We start from the raw sequence: 13,716 nt of genomic DNA, 5'->3' as shown, positions 1-13,716 counted from the left end.
GCTATTAACTCCTGAGCCGCCCCAGACAAATTGCACCCAGAGTGGTCATTGAAGTCCCCCAGCACCACAAGCCTGGGAGACTCCAATGCCAATCCCAAGACCAAGTCTGTCAGCTCAGTTAGGGACTCCATTGGGCAGGGGGGCAATCAGTACACCAACAGAAGTCCCAGTCTATCCCTTGTCCCCAAACTTAGGTACACACATTCAATATGGTCAGACACTTCCACAGGGATCCTGGTCAGGAAGAGGTTATTCTTATAGACCACAGCCACTCCTCCTCTCCACCCACGACCCTGCCCTTGCACCTCATCAGAGTACCCTGGAAGGAGAAGCTGGGACCAGACCGGGCCACCAGCCTCCTCCAACCAAGTCTCTGTAATACATACCAGGTCTGCCCCTTCATCCAGAATCAGATCATGGATGGTTTCCAACTTATTCTGGACAGGCCTGGCATAACAGAGGAGCAAGGTGAGAGTTTGTGGGAGGTTGACACTGCTCCCCGAGATCAAAGAGCTGGCAGGGCAGCCAGAAGCAGAAACAGCTAATAGATTTCTGACTTCCTTTCCCCTATAACACCACGCTGACCTGCCAACTTTACTTCCTCTATTCCCCTTTTATAAGCCAAGAAAGATGGCTAAGGTGGGCAGCTGACACTCAGGAACTGCTGGCTGACTCCTTCTGGCCCTGATCCCACACAGACTGCCCCACACATTTTGGGGCACTCAGGCTGGCAAGCTGACAACAACAGACAGCAACCACACAGGCTCTCACCACTGGGCAGCCACTGTCTCAGGGAAGCAGATGTTAAAGCCTCCACCTCCCTACAAGGCTTCTGGCAACTGAGGTACAGGGCAGCAGCTCTTTTATAAGCCCAGAAAGATGGCTAATCTGGGCAGCTGATGCTCAGGAACTGCTGACTTACTCCCTCTGGCCCCGATCCCGCACAGACTCACTCGCAGGGCAGTAGCCACAGCCCCATATCCAAGTCTCTCCACTCCCTTTCCTTTATCTCTTCTTGCTAGTCTAAATTTCTATTGTAAGCATCCTGGGGTAGGAATCTTCATTTTTGCCTGTATTACACCAATGATGCTGTATAAATAAATAATTTATCATCTAGATCAGGGATTCTCAACGTTGGGTCCCCAGATGTTATTGAACTTCAGCTCCCATAATCCTCAGGCCCAGTGGCCTTTGGCTGGGGATTATGGGAGTTGAAGTCCAATAACATCTGGGGACCCAACGTTGAGAATTACTGATCTAGATGTTTTCAGTTAACAATTTTGTGGCTTGCAGACATCCCTGTTGACAGATTTTTCCCCAAGTTGGAACCCTAAACATTTTAGTTTATTTTATAGATATCCAAGTAGAGTATAATAGAAGCAAAATTATTCCTACATCAGGCAGGATAATTGCTGGGCCTGCATCAATCCAAAGCAACAATGTAGATTATTGCGGTGCTGAATCTTCTCACGCAAACATTGTCGAGGCAAACTTTTGAGGGATGTGAAAAGTTCCCAGCCTCCCCCGCCATTTTGTCTCACATCTGTTTGCACCTCATGGCTTAGGTGTCATTCTTAGGGATTTTTTCTTCTTCACTGCACAGTTCCAGCCAATCAGGGAACATGTAGTGAAGGTGCTGGTGTGATTTGTTTTATTTACAAACAAAAGTTGCAAAGATGCCATCAGTCTCATCCAAAGAAAACCAATCCGTGTCATGTTGCCTCTAGACCTTCTCGTTGCTCACAGAAGTAGGGAATGCATAACGCTATCAGTCTCTCTTGCATCCTCTTTCTGTAAATAAAATCTCCCAAGCTAAATGATATTACACCATGTCTGTGCACGAACAGCTACACCTATGAATCAGACTTGTAAGAAAAGTTACTATGGAAAGAAAAAGCGTCAGGAACTCCCATTTGCTCCTGTGCTGGGCAGAGAATTATTTAGGCTTATTCAGGAGAAGTCTTGACTTGGTCTGCGCTCTTGGCTGCCAAAGCAAATGTTCTCTTTGGCCTCATGGTTTTATTACTTGGATTCTTAGAGAGCAGATACTTCATTGTAGGGTGTTGATTTCCTTCTTGTTTCTTTCTAGTCCTATGGTGGATACGTAGCTTCGATGGCACTTGGATCTGGCACTGGAGTGTTCCGGTGTGGGATTGCAGTGGCTCCTGTCTCCAGCTGGGAGTATTATGGTATGGAAACAAAACATCAACACCAGCCCTGGAAAGCAGGGCACTAACAATTAATTATTTTAGGAATAATTAAATCATCATCCCTTTTGCTTGCAAGCTTCACCACTTGCAAAATGTACAAGAGCCAGGGACCTCACCTAGAAATACCTTATTCAAAGCCCACTTTCTTTTAAAATCAAAAACATTCTGACGTGAAGACTGGTTTGCAAAGGTTTGCATTGTTGATCATTATAGCTACAAAGCAGATTTTCCATGTCAACCAAAATCACCTCATTACCTCACTGAGTGTGCTTTTAGGCCCTCCAAGGAAAGCAAGGTAATGAATTGAAATTGATCAACTAGTTAGTTGAAATTTGGGGATAACAAAAGTTGTCAACGGTGCCAAAAATAAATGCTATTAGTATTCAAACAGTTATGGAGTTAGAGAAGCAGCAGGAAGTTTTCCACACCCAGCTTTTAGCTTGCATCTCCTCTGGAATGAAGGTGTGCATTCACATATTGGCCAAATTTACCCCGAAGCCCCTGCAAACTATCAGGGAGCACTTCACACACCATTCAGGTTTTTCATCAGGCATTAGTGTGTAGCCTGATTTATATCTGGGGTTAAAAAAAATCCACCTTTTGCATCGGGTTTTTGGGGCAACTTCGAATTCACAGTAAATCCTCGCAGAAAACCTGCGATAAAGCCTGTTGTCTGGGAAAGCTCCAGGCAAGGATAATGATTTATGGCAATTGTAAAACCAAAAGGCTGTAATCAGAGTAAAGTGTACAAATGACCAACAGTAAATAGATATTTGATGGTAGGCACCAACTAAGTTCAGCATCAACAAAACTGTTTATCTGGGACAGTGCTAGGCGTGTTGTGTCAGATACGCTGCCCTGATTATGGAGTAGCAAAAGGATGGAATGATAGAGGAAAAAGAGGAAAGAGGTGGAAAAGGGATAGGAGTGAGTAGCATGTGTAGAGGAAACAAGAGCAATTGAGCAAGACTTGGGGAGAAAGACGTGGGAGTAATATTGCTTTGGAGTGGTTGGTGAAATATTATTATTATTATTTCTTGTTTACACAGTCAGACAGGTGTTATTGACTGGTTTGTTTTATCCAGACATCGAGTCCTTCCCAAGGACCTGGGATGCCAGAATTTTATTGTCAATGGTTATAGATATCATCGCAGAATATAGGCTGTTCCCAGTAAAGCTGCTTTTTGTAATTGGCTGATGGTGATTTCTGTGGCCCCTATGGTCTTGAGGTGCTCTTCAAGGTCTTTTGGAACTGCACCCAGGGCGCCAATTACCACTGGGATTATTTGGGTCTTCTTCTGCCACAGCCTTTCAATTTCAATTTGTAGATCTTTGTATTTGGTGATTTTTTTCTATTTCTTTTTCTTCTATTCTGCTATCCCCTGGTATTGCTATGTCGATTGTTTTGACTTGTTTTTCTTTCTTCTCAACTACAGTGATATCTGGTGTATTGTGTGGCAGATGTTTGTCTGTTTGTAGTCAGAAGTCCCATAATATTTTTACATCTTCATTTTCTACCACTTTTTCAATTTTATGGTCCCACCAATGTTTGGCTACAGGTAGCTTGTATTTTTTGCAGATGTTCCAGTGTATCATCCCTGCTACCTTGTCATGCCTTTGTTTGTAGTCAGTCTGTGCGATCTTCTTACAACAGCTGATCAGGTGGTCCACTGTTTCATCTGCTTCTTTACAAAGGCGGCACTTGCTGTTTGTTGTGGATTTTTCGACTTTGGCTCTTATTGCATTTGTTCTTAGTGCCTGTTCTTGTGCAGCCAGTATTAAACCCTCTGTTTCTTTCTTCAAGTTGCCATTCTTAAGCCATTGCCAGGTCTTGGTGATGTCTGATTTTCCACTTATATTGTGTAAATATTGACCATGCAGGGGCTTATTTTTCCATTTTTCTGCTCGGTTCTTGACTTGTTCTTTCTTGTAGGCCTGTTTTGTTTCATTGGTGTTGAATAGTTTCTCGTTCTTGACCATTTGAAGTGCATCTTCTTCACTGTCCCTTATATATTCTTCAAGGCCGCTTTTCTCCTCCTCTACTGTTTGATGGACTTGCAGCATTCCTCTTCCACCTGAGCTGCGAGGGAGGTAGAGCCTATCTACATCACTGCGGGGGTGCAGAGCATGATTGATGGTCATTATTTTCCTGGTCTTACGATCTAGCGTCTCTAGCTCTGCCTGGGTCCAGTCTATTATTCCTGCAGTGTATCTGATAACAGGTATAGCCCAGGTGTTTATGGCTTGTATGATGTTCCCGCCATTGAGTTTGGACTTGAGGATTTTTCTAACTCTCCTGATGTATTCACTTCCAATTTTTCTTTTCACTTCAGTGTGTGCGATGTTATCAGCCTGGAGAATGCCCAAGTATTTGTAAGGTTCTTTCTCTTCCAGGTTCTTGATGTTGCTTCCATTGGGCAGTTCTATTCCTTCTGTTTTTCTTATTTTCCCTCTGTTCATTATTAATGCAGCACTCTTGTCTAGTCCAAACTCCATTGCTATATCGCTACTGAATATACGGACAGTGTTTAGCAGTGATTCGATTTCTGACTGGAACTTTCCATACAACTTCAGATTGTCCATGTACAGCAGATGGTTGATTTTACTTGATGTTTTAGATGTTTGGTATCCGAGGCTTGTTTTGTTTAGTATTTGTGAAAGTGGGGTCATGGCGATTACAAACAATAGAGGGGATAGTGAGTCCCCTTGGAAAATGCCTCTTCTAAGGCTAACCTGTCCAAGTGTCTCGCCATTGATTGTTAACTGTGTACTCCACATGCTCATTGCTTTTTAAATAAATATCTGAATGTTTTTGCGGACACCAGTTGTTTCTAAACATTTTAGTATCCATGTGTGAGGCAATGAATCGAAGGCTTTCTTGTAGTCAATCCATGCAACACTTAGATTTGTTTTTCTTCTCTTGCAGTTTTCTAAAATCATTTCGTCAATCAGCAGCTGGTCTTTTGTGCCTCTGGTGTTCGGGCAATTTCCTTTCTGTTCAACTGGAAGCTGTTTGTTAGTTAATAAGTGTTGCATCACTTCATCTGCTATTATTCCAGTTAATAATTTGAACATGGTAGGCAGGCAGGTTATCGGTCTATAATTACTTGGAACTGCACCTTTTGCTGGGTCTTTCATAATGAGATGAGTTTTCCCAGTTAGCCATTGTTCAATATCACCGCCTTTCATAATGTGATTGAACTGTTTTGATAGTTGTTTATGAAGGCTTGTTAGGTGTTTAAGCCAGAAGCCATGCAGTTCATCGTCGCCTGGCGCAGTCCAATTTTTAATTTTCTTTGCTCTTTCACTTATTAATTCTGGTGTTATTATTAGATCTTGCATTTGTTGGTTACATTTTTGACCTCTTTCATCCAGCCTGCTTTTTTATTATAATCTATTGGATTGTCCCATAATTTCCGCCAGAATTGCACTGTTTCTTCTTTATTTGGTGTTTCTAGGTTTCTTGCAGTTTCTCCTTCTATGCTTTGGTAGAAACGTCTCTGATTCGACTGGAATTGGAGATTCTGCCTGTGTTGTATAATTCTGGCTTCATATCTGCTAATCTTCTTTGACACTGCTGTTATTTGCTGCTTTATTATTTCCAGAACTTCTCTAATTTTCCTTGAATCGCGGTGGTATTTTTGGATCAGATACTGTTTGGTTTTTTCATTCTTCAGCTTCTTGTCTTTCATATCTTTCAATTTACTAGCATCTGATCTGAGCCTGGAGATTTTATTTTCTAATCTAATCTTCCATTTAGGTGATGTACTGCTTTCTTTTTTTACAGGTCCACTGATCTTATATCCGAGCTCTTGTGTTGTTATTGTTGCTGCACTGTACATTAGTTGGTTTGTTTCTTGCACATTCTTGGTTGTTATTTCTGCAAGTGCAGCATTGACATCTTTTAATGCCTGAGCAAGTTGTTTTTTGGCAACTGTTTTTAGAGCTGGAAGTCGAACCCTGGTGGTTGTTTGGTTCATGTGCTCAGTTATTTTTTGCTTTAGTTCTTGTTGCTTTTCTGTTAAACAGCATTTGGGTTTTTGAGGTGAAGGCAAAGAGGAGGTTGCCTGGTTTTGATTTTGAAACAGTTCAGCAACGGTGGTATCCTCTATTTCCAACACCTCCTCCATCTGCACCTGAGCAACTGCTTCAGTTGGTGGTAATTCTTCTTCCATATCTTGAGCCTAATTTGCTCTTTGCAGTTCTTCCAGCTCAACTCCTGTGAATACTTTATTTCTTATTATGAATCTTCTCTGGTCTGCTAGCCTTTGTTCTGTTATTTCTGTATCTGGATGCTTCTCTTTCCAAATTTGGTACATTCTTTTTAAATAACCTCTTCTAGTTGGACTAGACTTGTAATAGCAGATCATTATTTCCTTGTTGGCATTTTTTGTTTTTTTGTTTTTGGTTAAGCGACATTTCTTCCAGTAGCTTTGCTGTCTCCAGCCCTGGTTGTTCAACTGAAGATCCTGAGTCCTGTAGCCCACTTGCCACCAGATGTCCAGGGACTATAGCACCTGGCACGGTCCTTGTTGACCCGGGCGACGACTGATCCGGTATAGATTTATTTAAGTTACGTCTCACCATATTGTTGATGGGAGAGGCACTCTTTGTCTGACTCCTCTGGTGAGACCTGTCCAGTATGGTGGACCTCTGGCATAGCTCTCACCTTCATCAGAGCACACAAGCCCCACAACCACGTCAAGGTAGTGCCTCACTGGGGGTATTATTATTATTATTATTACATTTATATCCCACTCTTCCTCCAAGGAGCCCAGGGTGGTGTACTACATACTTAAGTTTCTCCTCACAACAACCCTGTGAAGTAGGTTAGCCTGAGAGAGAAGTGACTGGCCCAGAGACACCCAGCAAGTATCATGGCTGAATAGGGATTTGAACTCGGGTTTCCCCAGTCCTAGTCCAGCACTCTAACCACTACATTCACTTCTGATACATAAAACTGACACACATGGTCTTTCAAGTGAAAGCACTAATTACCTGTTGAGTGAGAAGAAAGGTAAGTTTCTGGACAGAGGGCAAGGACAAAGGTGCTCAGATGAAGGCACAGGAGGGCTTTGTGACTGCAGCAGCGACCATGCAACCCACTTGCTCCACTCAAAGATCTCTGGATCATGAAAAATACCATACACAAAACCTCAGGGGTGAAATGCAAGGGATGTGCCTCTCTTCAGCAGCTTCTTATGTGAGCAACAGGGATGATCCACACATAGGAACCTGTTTCCATGTGTGGATTTCACCTTGTTGGATGATGTTATACATCTGCTTTAGCCTGACACTGGCCAGGTTCACACCTAATGGTGGCACCGCAAGTTGGCAGCCCTGAGTGCGCACACGAGCCCTACTTCCAGTCGTGTGGGCAAGATGCCAAGTTTGGCCGTGTCATGCAAACCACCAGTCTGGGCACATTCTCCCTTATTTGTGACATGGAACCCAACATCTGTCCCTCACTAAATCTTGGTTACAGATGTCAGGTTCCGTGCTGCAAGTAGGGTAGGATATGCCAAGCTGGGATGTGCAGTATAAGCCAATCTCAGCATATTATCCCCATGACCGGAAACAGGACTTGCGCTCAGGTCTACCAGATCTGCTGTGCTGCTGTGCTGTTACATGTGAACCTGGCCATTGTGTTTATATGTAAAGATTTTCCAAGTATAAATAAATCATGAGCTATTCATCTGTTTTAATTTTTAAAAATCCTCCCAACACAGTCTAGGACATAAATCTCCCTTCTTACTGAGTTCTGAATATGAGACTACATTTGTGTTCAATGGAAGAAGCAGTTAATAGATTTTCCTTCCCATTACATAAATATATGCACTGTCTGAATTACATGGTCATCTGTTACCCGTTTACAAGCTAAAAAGTGCTTATTTTGGTAGATGTTCCTGGTATAAGAAACTGCCAGCTCAAAATTTATGAGTGGAGTTCCATTGGCCCCTTCCCATGACTGGCCCCAATTACTATGGATTCTTTTTCCATATTGTGAAGCAAGCACTCCCAGAAATCAAGCAAACGTGCACACTCTCTGAATACTTTAGGGCACAATAATTCTTCCAAAGTTTTAACTATTAAATTATACTTGCTGGGCCAGGCGTAGAGCATCTGCACCTTTGACGGCCCGCCCGGCCCGCTCCCCCCCACCCCCACGGCCATGGTTTCTGGCTGGCTTTCAAGCTGGCCCATCCCCTCCTCCTGCCCGCCGCAGCCTGCTTCCGGTGGCCGGGTCGGCCTGCTACCGCCTCCTCATCCCAGTGGCTGGGATGGCCTGCTGCTGCCACCTCCTCATCCCGGCAGCTGTTTTCTCCCTGTCCCCATCGCAAGTCCGGCAGCTGCTTGCGAACTCTCGCGAGAGCTGCCACACATGGGATTAGCGACGGGTATGCCCAGGAGAAATAAATATATAGATTGATGCCAATAGAAGAGATGAGCAGATGTTTGATACTTTCTCAGCAATATCAATAGGATTTTCAGAAGTTTCACTTTGCCTGCACAGTGCCCTAGGCCTGCACAACTTGTGACCACCAAGCTGGCATCCCACCAGCCTTGTATTGCGCCCTGCCAGCTGCTTGAATCCTCTTTCATAGTTTTGGTTTTAGGAGTCCCAGGCTGCATATGCATGGGCTGTCATATTAAAAGCTCATCCGATGTTAAAAGGCCTTGGAAAATTACCGAGAAGGCCTTACTTGGCTGGTGTAGATACTAGGTAGATACTAACTGCCCGTGGCTATAGAGATCATGTCTTGCCAGTGCTGCTAGTTGCCAGTCTTTTTCCAGGCACAATGAAAAGTGTTGGTGGTTACCTTTAAAGCCCTACACAACTTGGGACCTGGAACGTCTGTACCCACCTCCACCTGCCCATGCACTGAAATCATTTTCAGAGGCCCTTCTCCACCATTTGAGGTGAGGTGGGTGGTGACTGGGAAAAGGGTCCTCTTGGTTGTGGCACCATTCAAGAAGGCAGCTCTCTCAGGAAGGCTCAGTGACCTGTCTTTCTGGTGCCTGGTGGTGAAGACGTCCTTATTTTCCCAGACATGTTAACATCCGTTGAGCTTTTAGTATCTGAAATTTTTATTGATGCTATTTTCTCCTGCTGCTTTACTGATGTTGTTTTAGTGTATTTTTATGACTTTTATTTTGCAAATTACCCTAGGGATATTTGTTGAAAGACAGTATACAAGTGTATAAAATAAAAATATACCAATACAAAAATAAACATATAAAACAAAAATAAATACAATATTCCTCTGAATGTACCACAAAGAATGAATAGAATTACATATACCCAATGAGATTTGATGCTAATATGTAACATATGTATGAGTATATGTGTGTGTATTGTGCCTACAGCTTTTATTGCATATTACAGCATCCATCTACACGGAGCGATTTATGGGTCTCCCAACAGAATCAGACAATCTTCAACACTATAGAGTAAGAATTCTGTAAAAATTGATCTCTCTCTCTCTCTCTCTCTCTCTCTCTCTCTCTCTCTCCAATTGCTCTGGAACACATACGTCTTTTACTCATTGGGTCAGGGCAGCATGAAGCTGTTTCTACAGCAACTCCTTGCCCCTCTTCTTCTTTTTCTTTGGGACTTCATCTGATATTTGAGGGTAATTCTGGAGAAACAGGTGAAAGAAGAGGATGTTCTTTGGCTTTGCTCTCAGACTGTGCGTGCTGAAAAAAGAAGGTATTCAAAATGTTTTCCTGGAGTTTGTGGATATGGGCTCCTTCAACTTCTGTTGTAAGGGCAGTAAGAGCTTCAGTGGTGTATATTTTATGCAGTTATATCCTGAGAGTGCTTTCTCACATAAAGTCCCTTAGGAAACTTTCCCAGATATTCTCACCATGCTCTAAAATCCCAAGTCAAACTGTTCAAAATTTGCAACCAGCACCAGAAAAAAAAAAGAGTAGAGGATATAAATGTGTAATGTGCATTTCTGGGGAGGGCAGGGTAGCAGACTTTGCTGAAAGTGTTCAATTTCTGAAAGATGCTCCCAGCCTAAAAACATAAATGGAAGTGATCCCATGGGACATCACTCCTGAGCTGCTCTTGAGGTAGCAAGCATGAATTGTCCCCTTTGCTAAGCAGGGCTCACCCTGGTTTGCATTTGAATGGGAGACTACATGTGTGAGCACTGTTAAAATATTATCCCTTAGGGCAGGGTTCCGCAACATTGGGCCCCCAGATGTTCTTGGACTTCAACTCCCATAATCCCCAGCCAAAGGCCACTGGGCCTGGGGATTACGGGAGCTGAAGTCAAAGAACATCTGGTGGCCCGACGTTGAGGATCCCTGCCTTAGGGGATGGGGCTGCTCTGGGAAGAGCATCTGCATGCTTGCATGCAGACAGTTTGAAGTTCCCTCCCTGGCATCTCTGACATAGGGCTGAGAGAGATTTGTGCCTGCAGCCTTGGAGAAGCCACTGCCAGTCTGTATAGACAATACTGAGCTGGATGGACCAATCGTCTGACTCAGCATAGGAACATAGGAAAGTGTCATATACTGAGTCAGACCATTGGTCTCTCTAGCTCAGTATTGTCTTCACAGACTGGCAGCAGCTTCCCCAAGATTGCAGGCAGGAGTCTCTCTCAGCCCCATCTTGGAGAAGCCAGGTAGGGAACTTGGAACCTTCTGCTCTTCCCAGAGTGGCTCCATCCCCTGAGGGGAAAATCTTAACATTGCTCGCACTTCTAGTGTCCCATTCATATGCAACCAGGGCAGACCCTGTTTAGCTAAGGGGACAAGTCATGCTTGCTACCACAAGACCAGCTCTCCTCTCAGTATATGGCAGCTTCCTATGTTCCTAAACTATATAAACTGATGATAATAAAGAAAAACACTTTGAGTATGTAAAATAGAAAAAAGTGCTCTTTCTTCCATTTACCAGAGTGGTCCAGCAGTGGGGGGATGGGTGGGATAAGTTATATCTGTGGGATATAACTTTGAGTCCAGTGTGACTACAAGGAGTAACAGTGGAAAGAGTACTGTATAAGCCACTTCCCTGGCACTACATTTTGTCAAGGGCACACATGCAATGATTTAGCTGTTTCCTTTTGTAATGGTTTGGCAGTGGCTCCCTAAGAGCATTCTGGGATGCTTCCTTATGCAAGAGCAGCTCAGGGCTGGAGTGCACAGAACCTTCCTGTGTTTCTTATCCCAGACGTTGTGAAACAAGAAAGGAGAAGTGAAGGATCTGTGCATGGAAAAACAAGTATAATGTGGCATGTGATTTTGTACATCAATATGACTCCATCCCCAGTGTAGACTACATCACCAGTGCAGTGTCCATGATGCCCTGTGCTTGCCATGTGGATGAGCCCATCCCAGGCCTCCTTGGGTGGTTCCCCACATAACTTGGCAAGTAAGGTTGTCACGAACCACCAGTTCCTCATGTGTGTGCACCCCCGGCTCCTGTGACAGTCATGTCATCCGAACCTGCAGCACTTCCCTCAGGCAGTCCATCATCTGTAACCAACTTCAAATCTTGATTACAGTTATCAAGGTTGCCAGAGGGAAGTGCTGCAGGAGAAGCCAGTCTTTCTGGATTTGGACTAATGACAAGTGCAGAAGTCGTGAGTCATGCTGGTACTGCATGCTCTCGGGGAACCGGCATTTCACAGCAACCTTACTTGCCCCACTACACATGAAGCTACCCCTTTAAAGAACATATCAATCCCTATGGAGTTCTACAAACAGCAGAATCACTGGGTGCTGCTCTCTCTGGACAGTAGCACTTGAGCACAGCTGGAGCACTACAATATATGTTTCAATGTTCCCCATGTGACAGTCTCCTCCACACAGGATCAAAGTACATGTGACACTCAGTCATGTGTAGTATGTCTTTGAATTTTCCTATTTGCAGAGGCCACAATCTAAAGTGAAAGACCAGAAACGGGGCGGGGGGGAGGGAGATTTCTTTTGCCTGTAGAGTTTTTTGTACTCCCTGTTAATGTGAAGTTTGGATTATTTACTTGATTACACCACTGCCCTGCTCTTCTTAAAGCAGCTCTGATATTATTCCAAGGCCATCTTCCATCCAGATAGTGAAGCTATTCACACGATTGCTCGAAACCAGACTGGGCTCCCTTAGCCTGGTTTCGAGCAATCGTGAGAACTTGCGGGCGAGCCCCATGGTTCTCTGGTAGATAGCCCACCTAACTACCCCTCACCCTAAATAAGGTGAATGGAGCAAGTGCTCTGTTAACCTGGTTTCATGATCATGTGTCAGCCACGGCTGCAAGCCACACACTGGGGTGGGGTGGGGGAGAGGGGAGGAGGGAGAGAAGGCACCGCACACTTACACAGTGCCTTCCTGGGGTTTGGGGGACCGGGGCACTGCATGGCGGCACTCCCCTTCGCCCAACCCCTGCAGCTCCTGGTGGAGCTGCAGTCGGGCACAGGAGCACCCGACTGGAGCAACTGCTCGTCTGGGCCACCAAGCCGGCCACCCAGCAACGAGCGACTGCTCGTGTGCGGGGAGAGTGGGCTAAGCCCACTCTCCCTGCACAAACCCCAACTGGCGCTTCACATCAATCGTGTGAAGCGCCTCAGTATATAGGGTTGGACTTGCTTAGCTTCAGAGCAGAATTCCATCATGTACCTTCAGACCACTCTAGCCTTATTCACACATTATGTTCAAGACTCACACGAGTGTACAGTGTACACAGGTACAGATCCATGCACAGATACAGTTATTCATATGTTATGTTGAAAACAGGTACAGCAGTACACTTCCTATCCATTCCATGCAGTTGAAGGACCTGTATTCACTTTTAAAATTCACACAAAAACATGAATGCGCATACATACGTCTGTACACTTGTACCCCAGAATGTCTGAATAGGGCTTCTGTGAGCTGGTATTGTGTCTTATCAAAGCAGTTGTTTATCTTAACAACTAATACAGTGGTGATTCCAAATCTTTTTTCCTAAAGGAACTTTTTTTTAATATGGACACCCCATCTGTTGGCTTTCCCCCACAGACCCTGTAGCCTACTCCAGTTTGCCTTTAATATACATTTGCAGGAAGCTGTTCACAAAATTCCCAGAGACCACGATTCAGGCATCATTGCCTGGAAGTGTGTAAGAACTTAGTTCTTTGTAGCAGGTTGCTTGGTGTTATAATAACACAGGGCAGCTGAAATGGAAGGGAAATGTTTTATGTTTGGCAGCAGCTGAATTGTTAATCTTCCCCCCTCAACAGAATTCAACAGTAATGGCAAGAGCGGAGAACTTCCGTAATGTGGATTATCTTCTCATCCATGGAACGGCAGATGGTGAGGTTTATGAAAAGCCAGTAGAGCTACTGAGACAGCATCACTTTGTTTAGGAAACATTAAGCATTTTTCTGTGCCTCTGACTAAGGTCAGTACTTTAGACGCATTTCTATTTCCATCCGGCACATCAAGCAATGCTGACTCAATGCTGATCACGTCTGCTGTATGACTTGATAACATGAGTCTAATGCACCACAATTGTGTGCT

General features: G+C 44.3%; 1 protein-coding gene across 15 annotated transcripts in view; it reads left to right on the top strand.

Moving 5' to 3' along the window:
* Positions 1–13,716, top strand: part of LOC128340394 (prolyl endopeptidase FAP-like) — a 104,016-nt gene that overhangs the window by 88,175 nt on the left and 2,125 nt on the right. For 12 of the 15 annotated variants that reach the window (XM_053285417.1, XM_053285414.1, XM_053285415.1 and 9 more), the window contains 3 exons: positions 2,090–2,189; positions 9,598–9,662; positions 13,437–13,509. In XM_053285417.1, the coding sequence (XP_053141392.1) occupies positions 2,090–2,189; positions 9,598–9,662; positions 13,437–13,509 (238 nt within the window). Of the gene's footprint in view, positions 1–2,089; positions 2,190–9,597; positions 9,663–13,436; positions 13,510–13,716 lie in introns of those variants that run through there. The other 3 variants (XR_008313675.1, XR_008313677.1, XR_008313676.1) reach the window with 2 other exon arrangements.

The sequence above is a fragment of the Hemicordylus capensis genome, chromosome 1 (genome assembly GCF_027244095.1).
Source record: "Hemicordylus capensis ecotype Gifberg chromosome 1, rHemCap1.1.pri, whole genome shotgun sequence".
In the NCBI taxonomy this organism is placed as follows: Eukaryota; Metazoa; Chordata; class Lepidosauria; order Squamata; family Cordylidae; genus Hemicordylus; species Hemicordylus capensis.
This window is presented reverse-complemented; position numbering and strand designations above follow the sequence as displayed.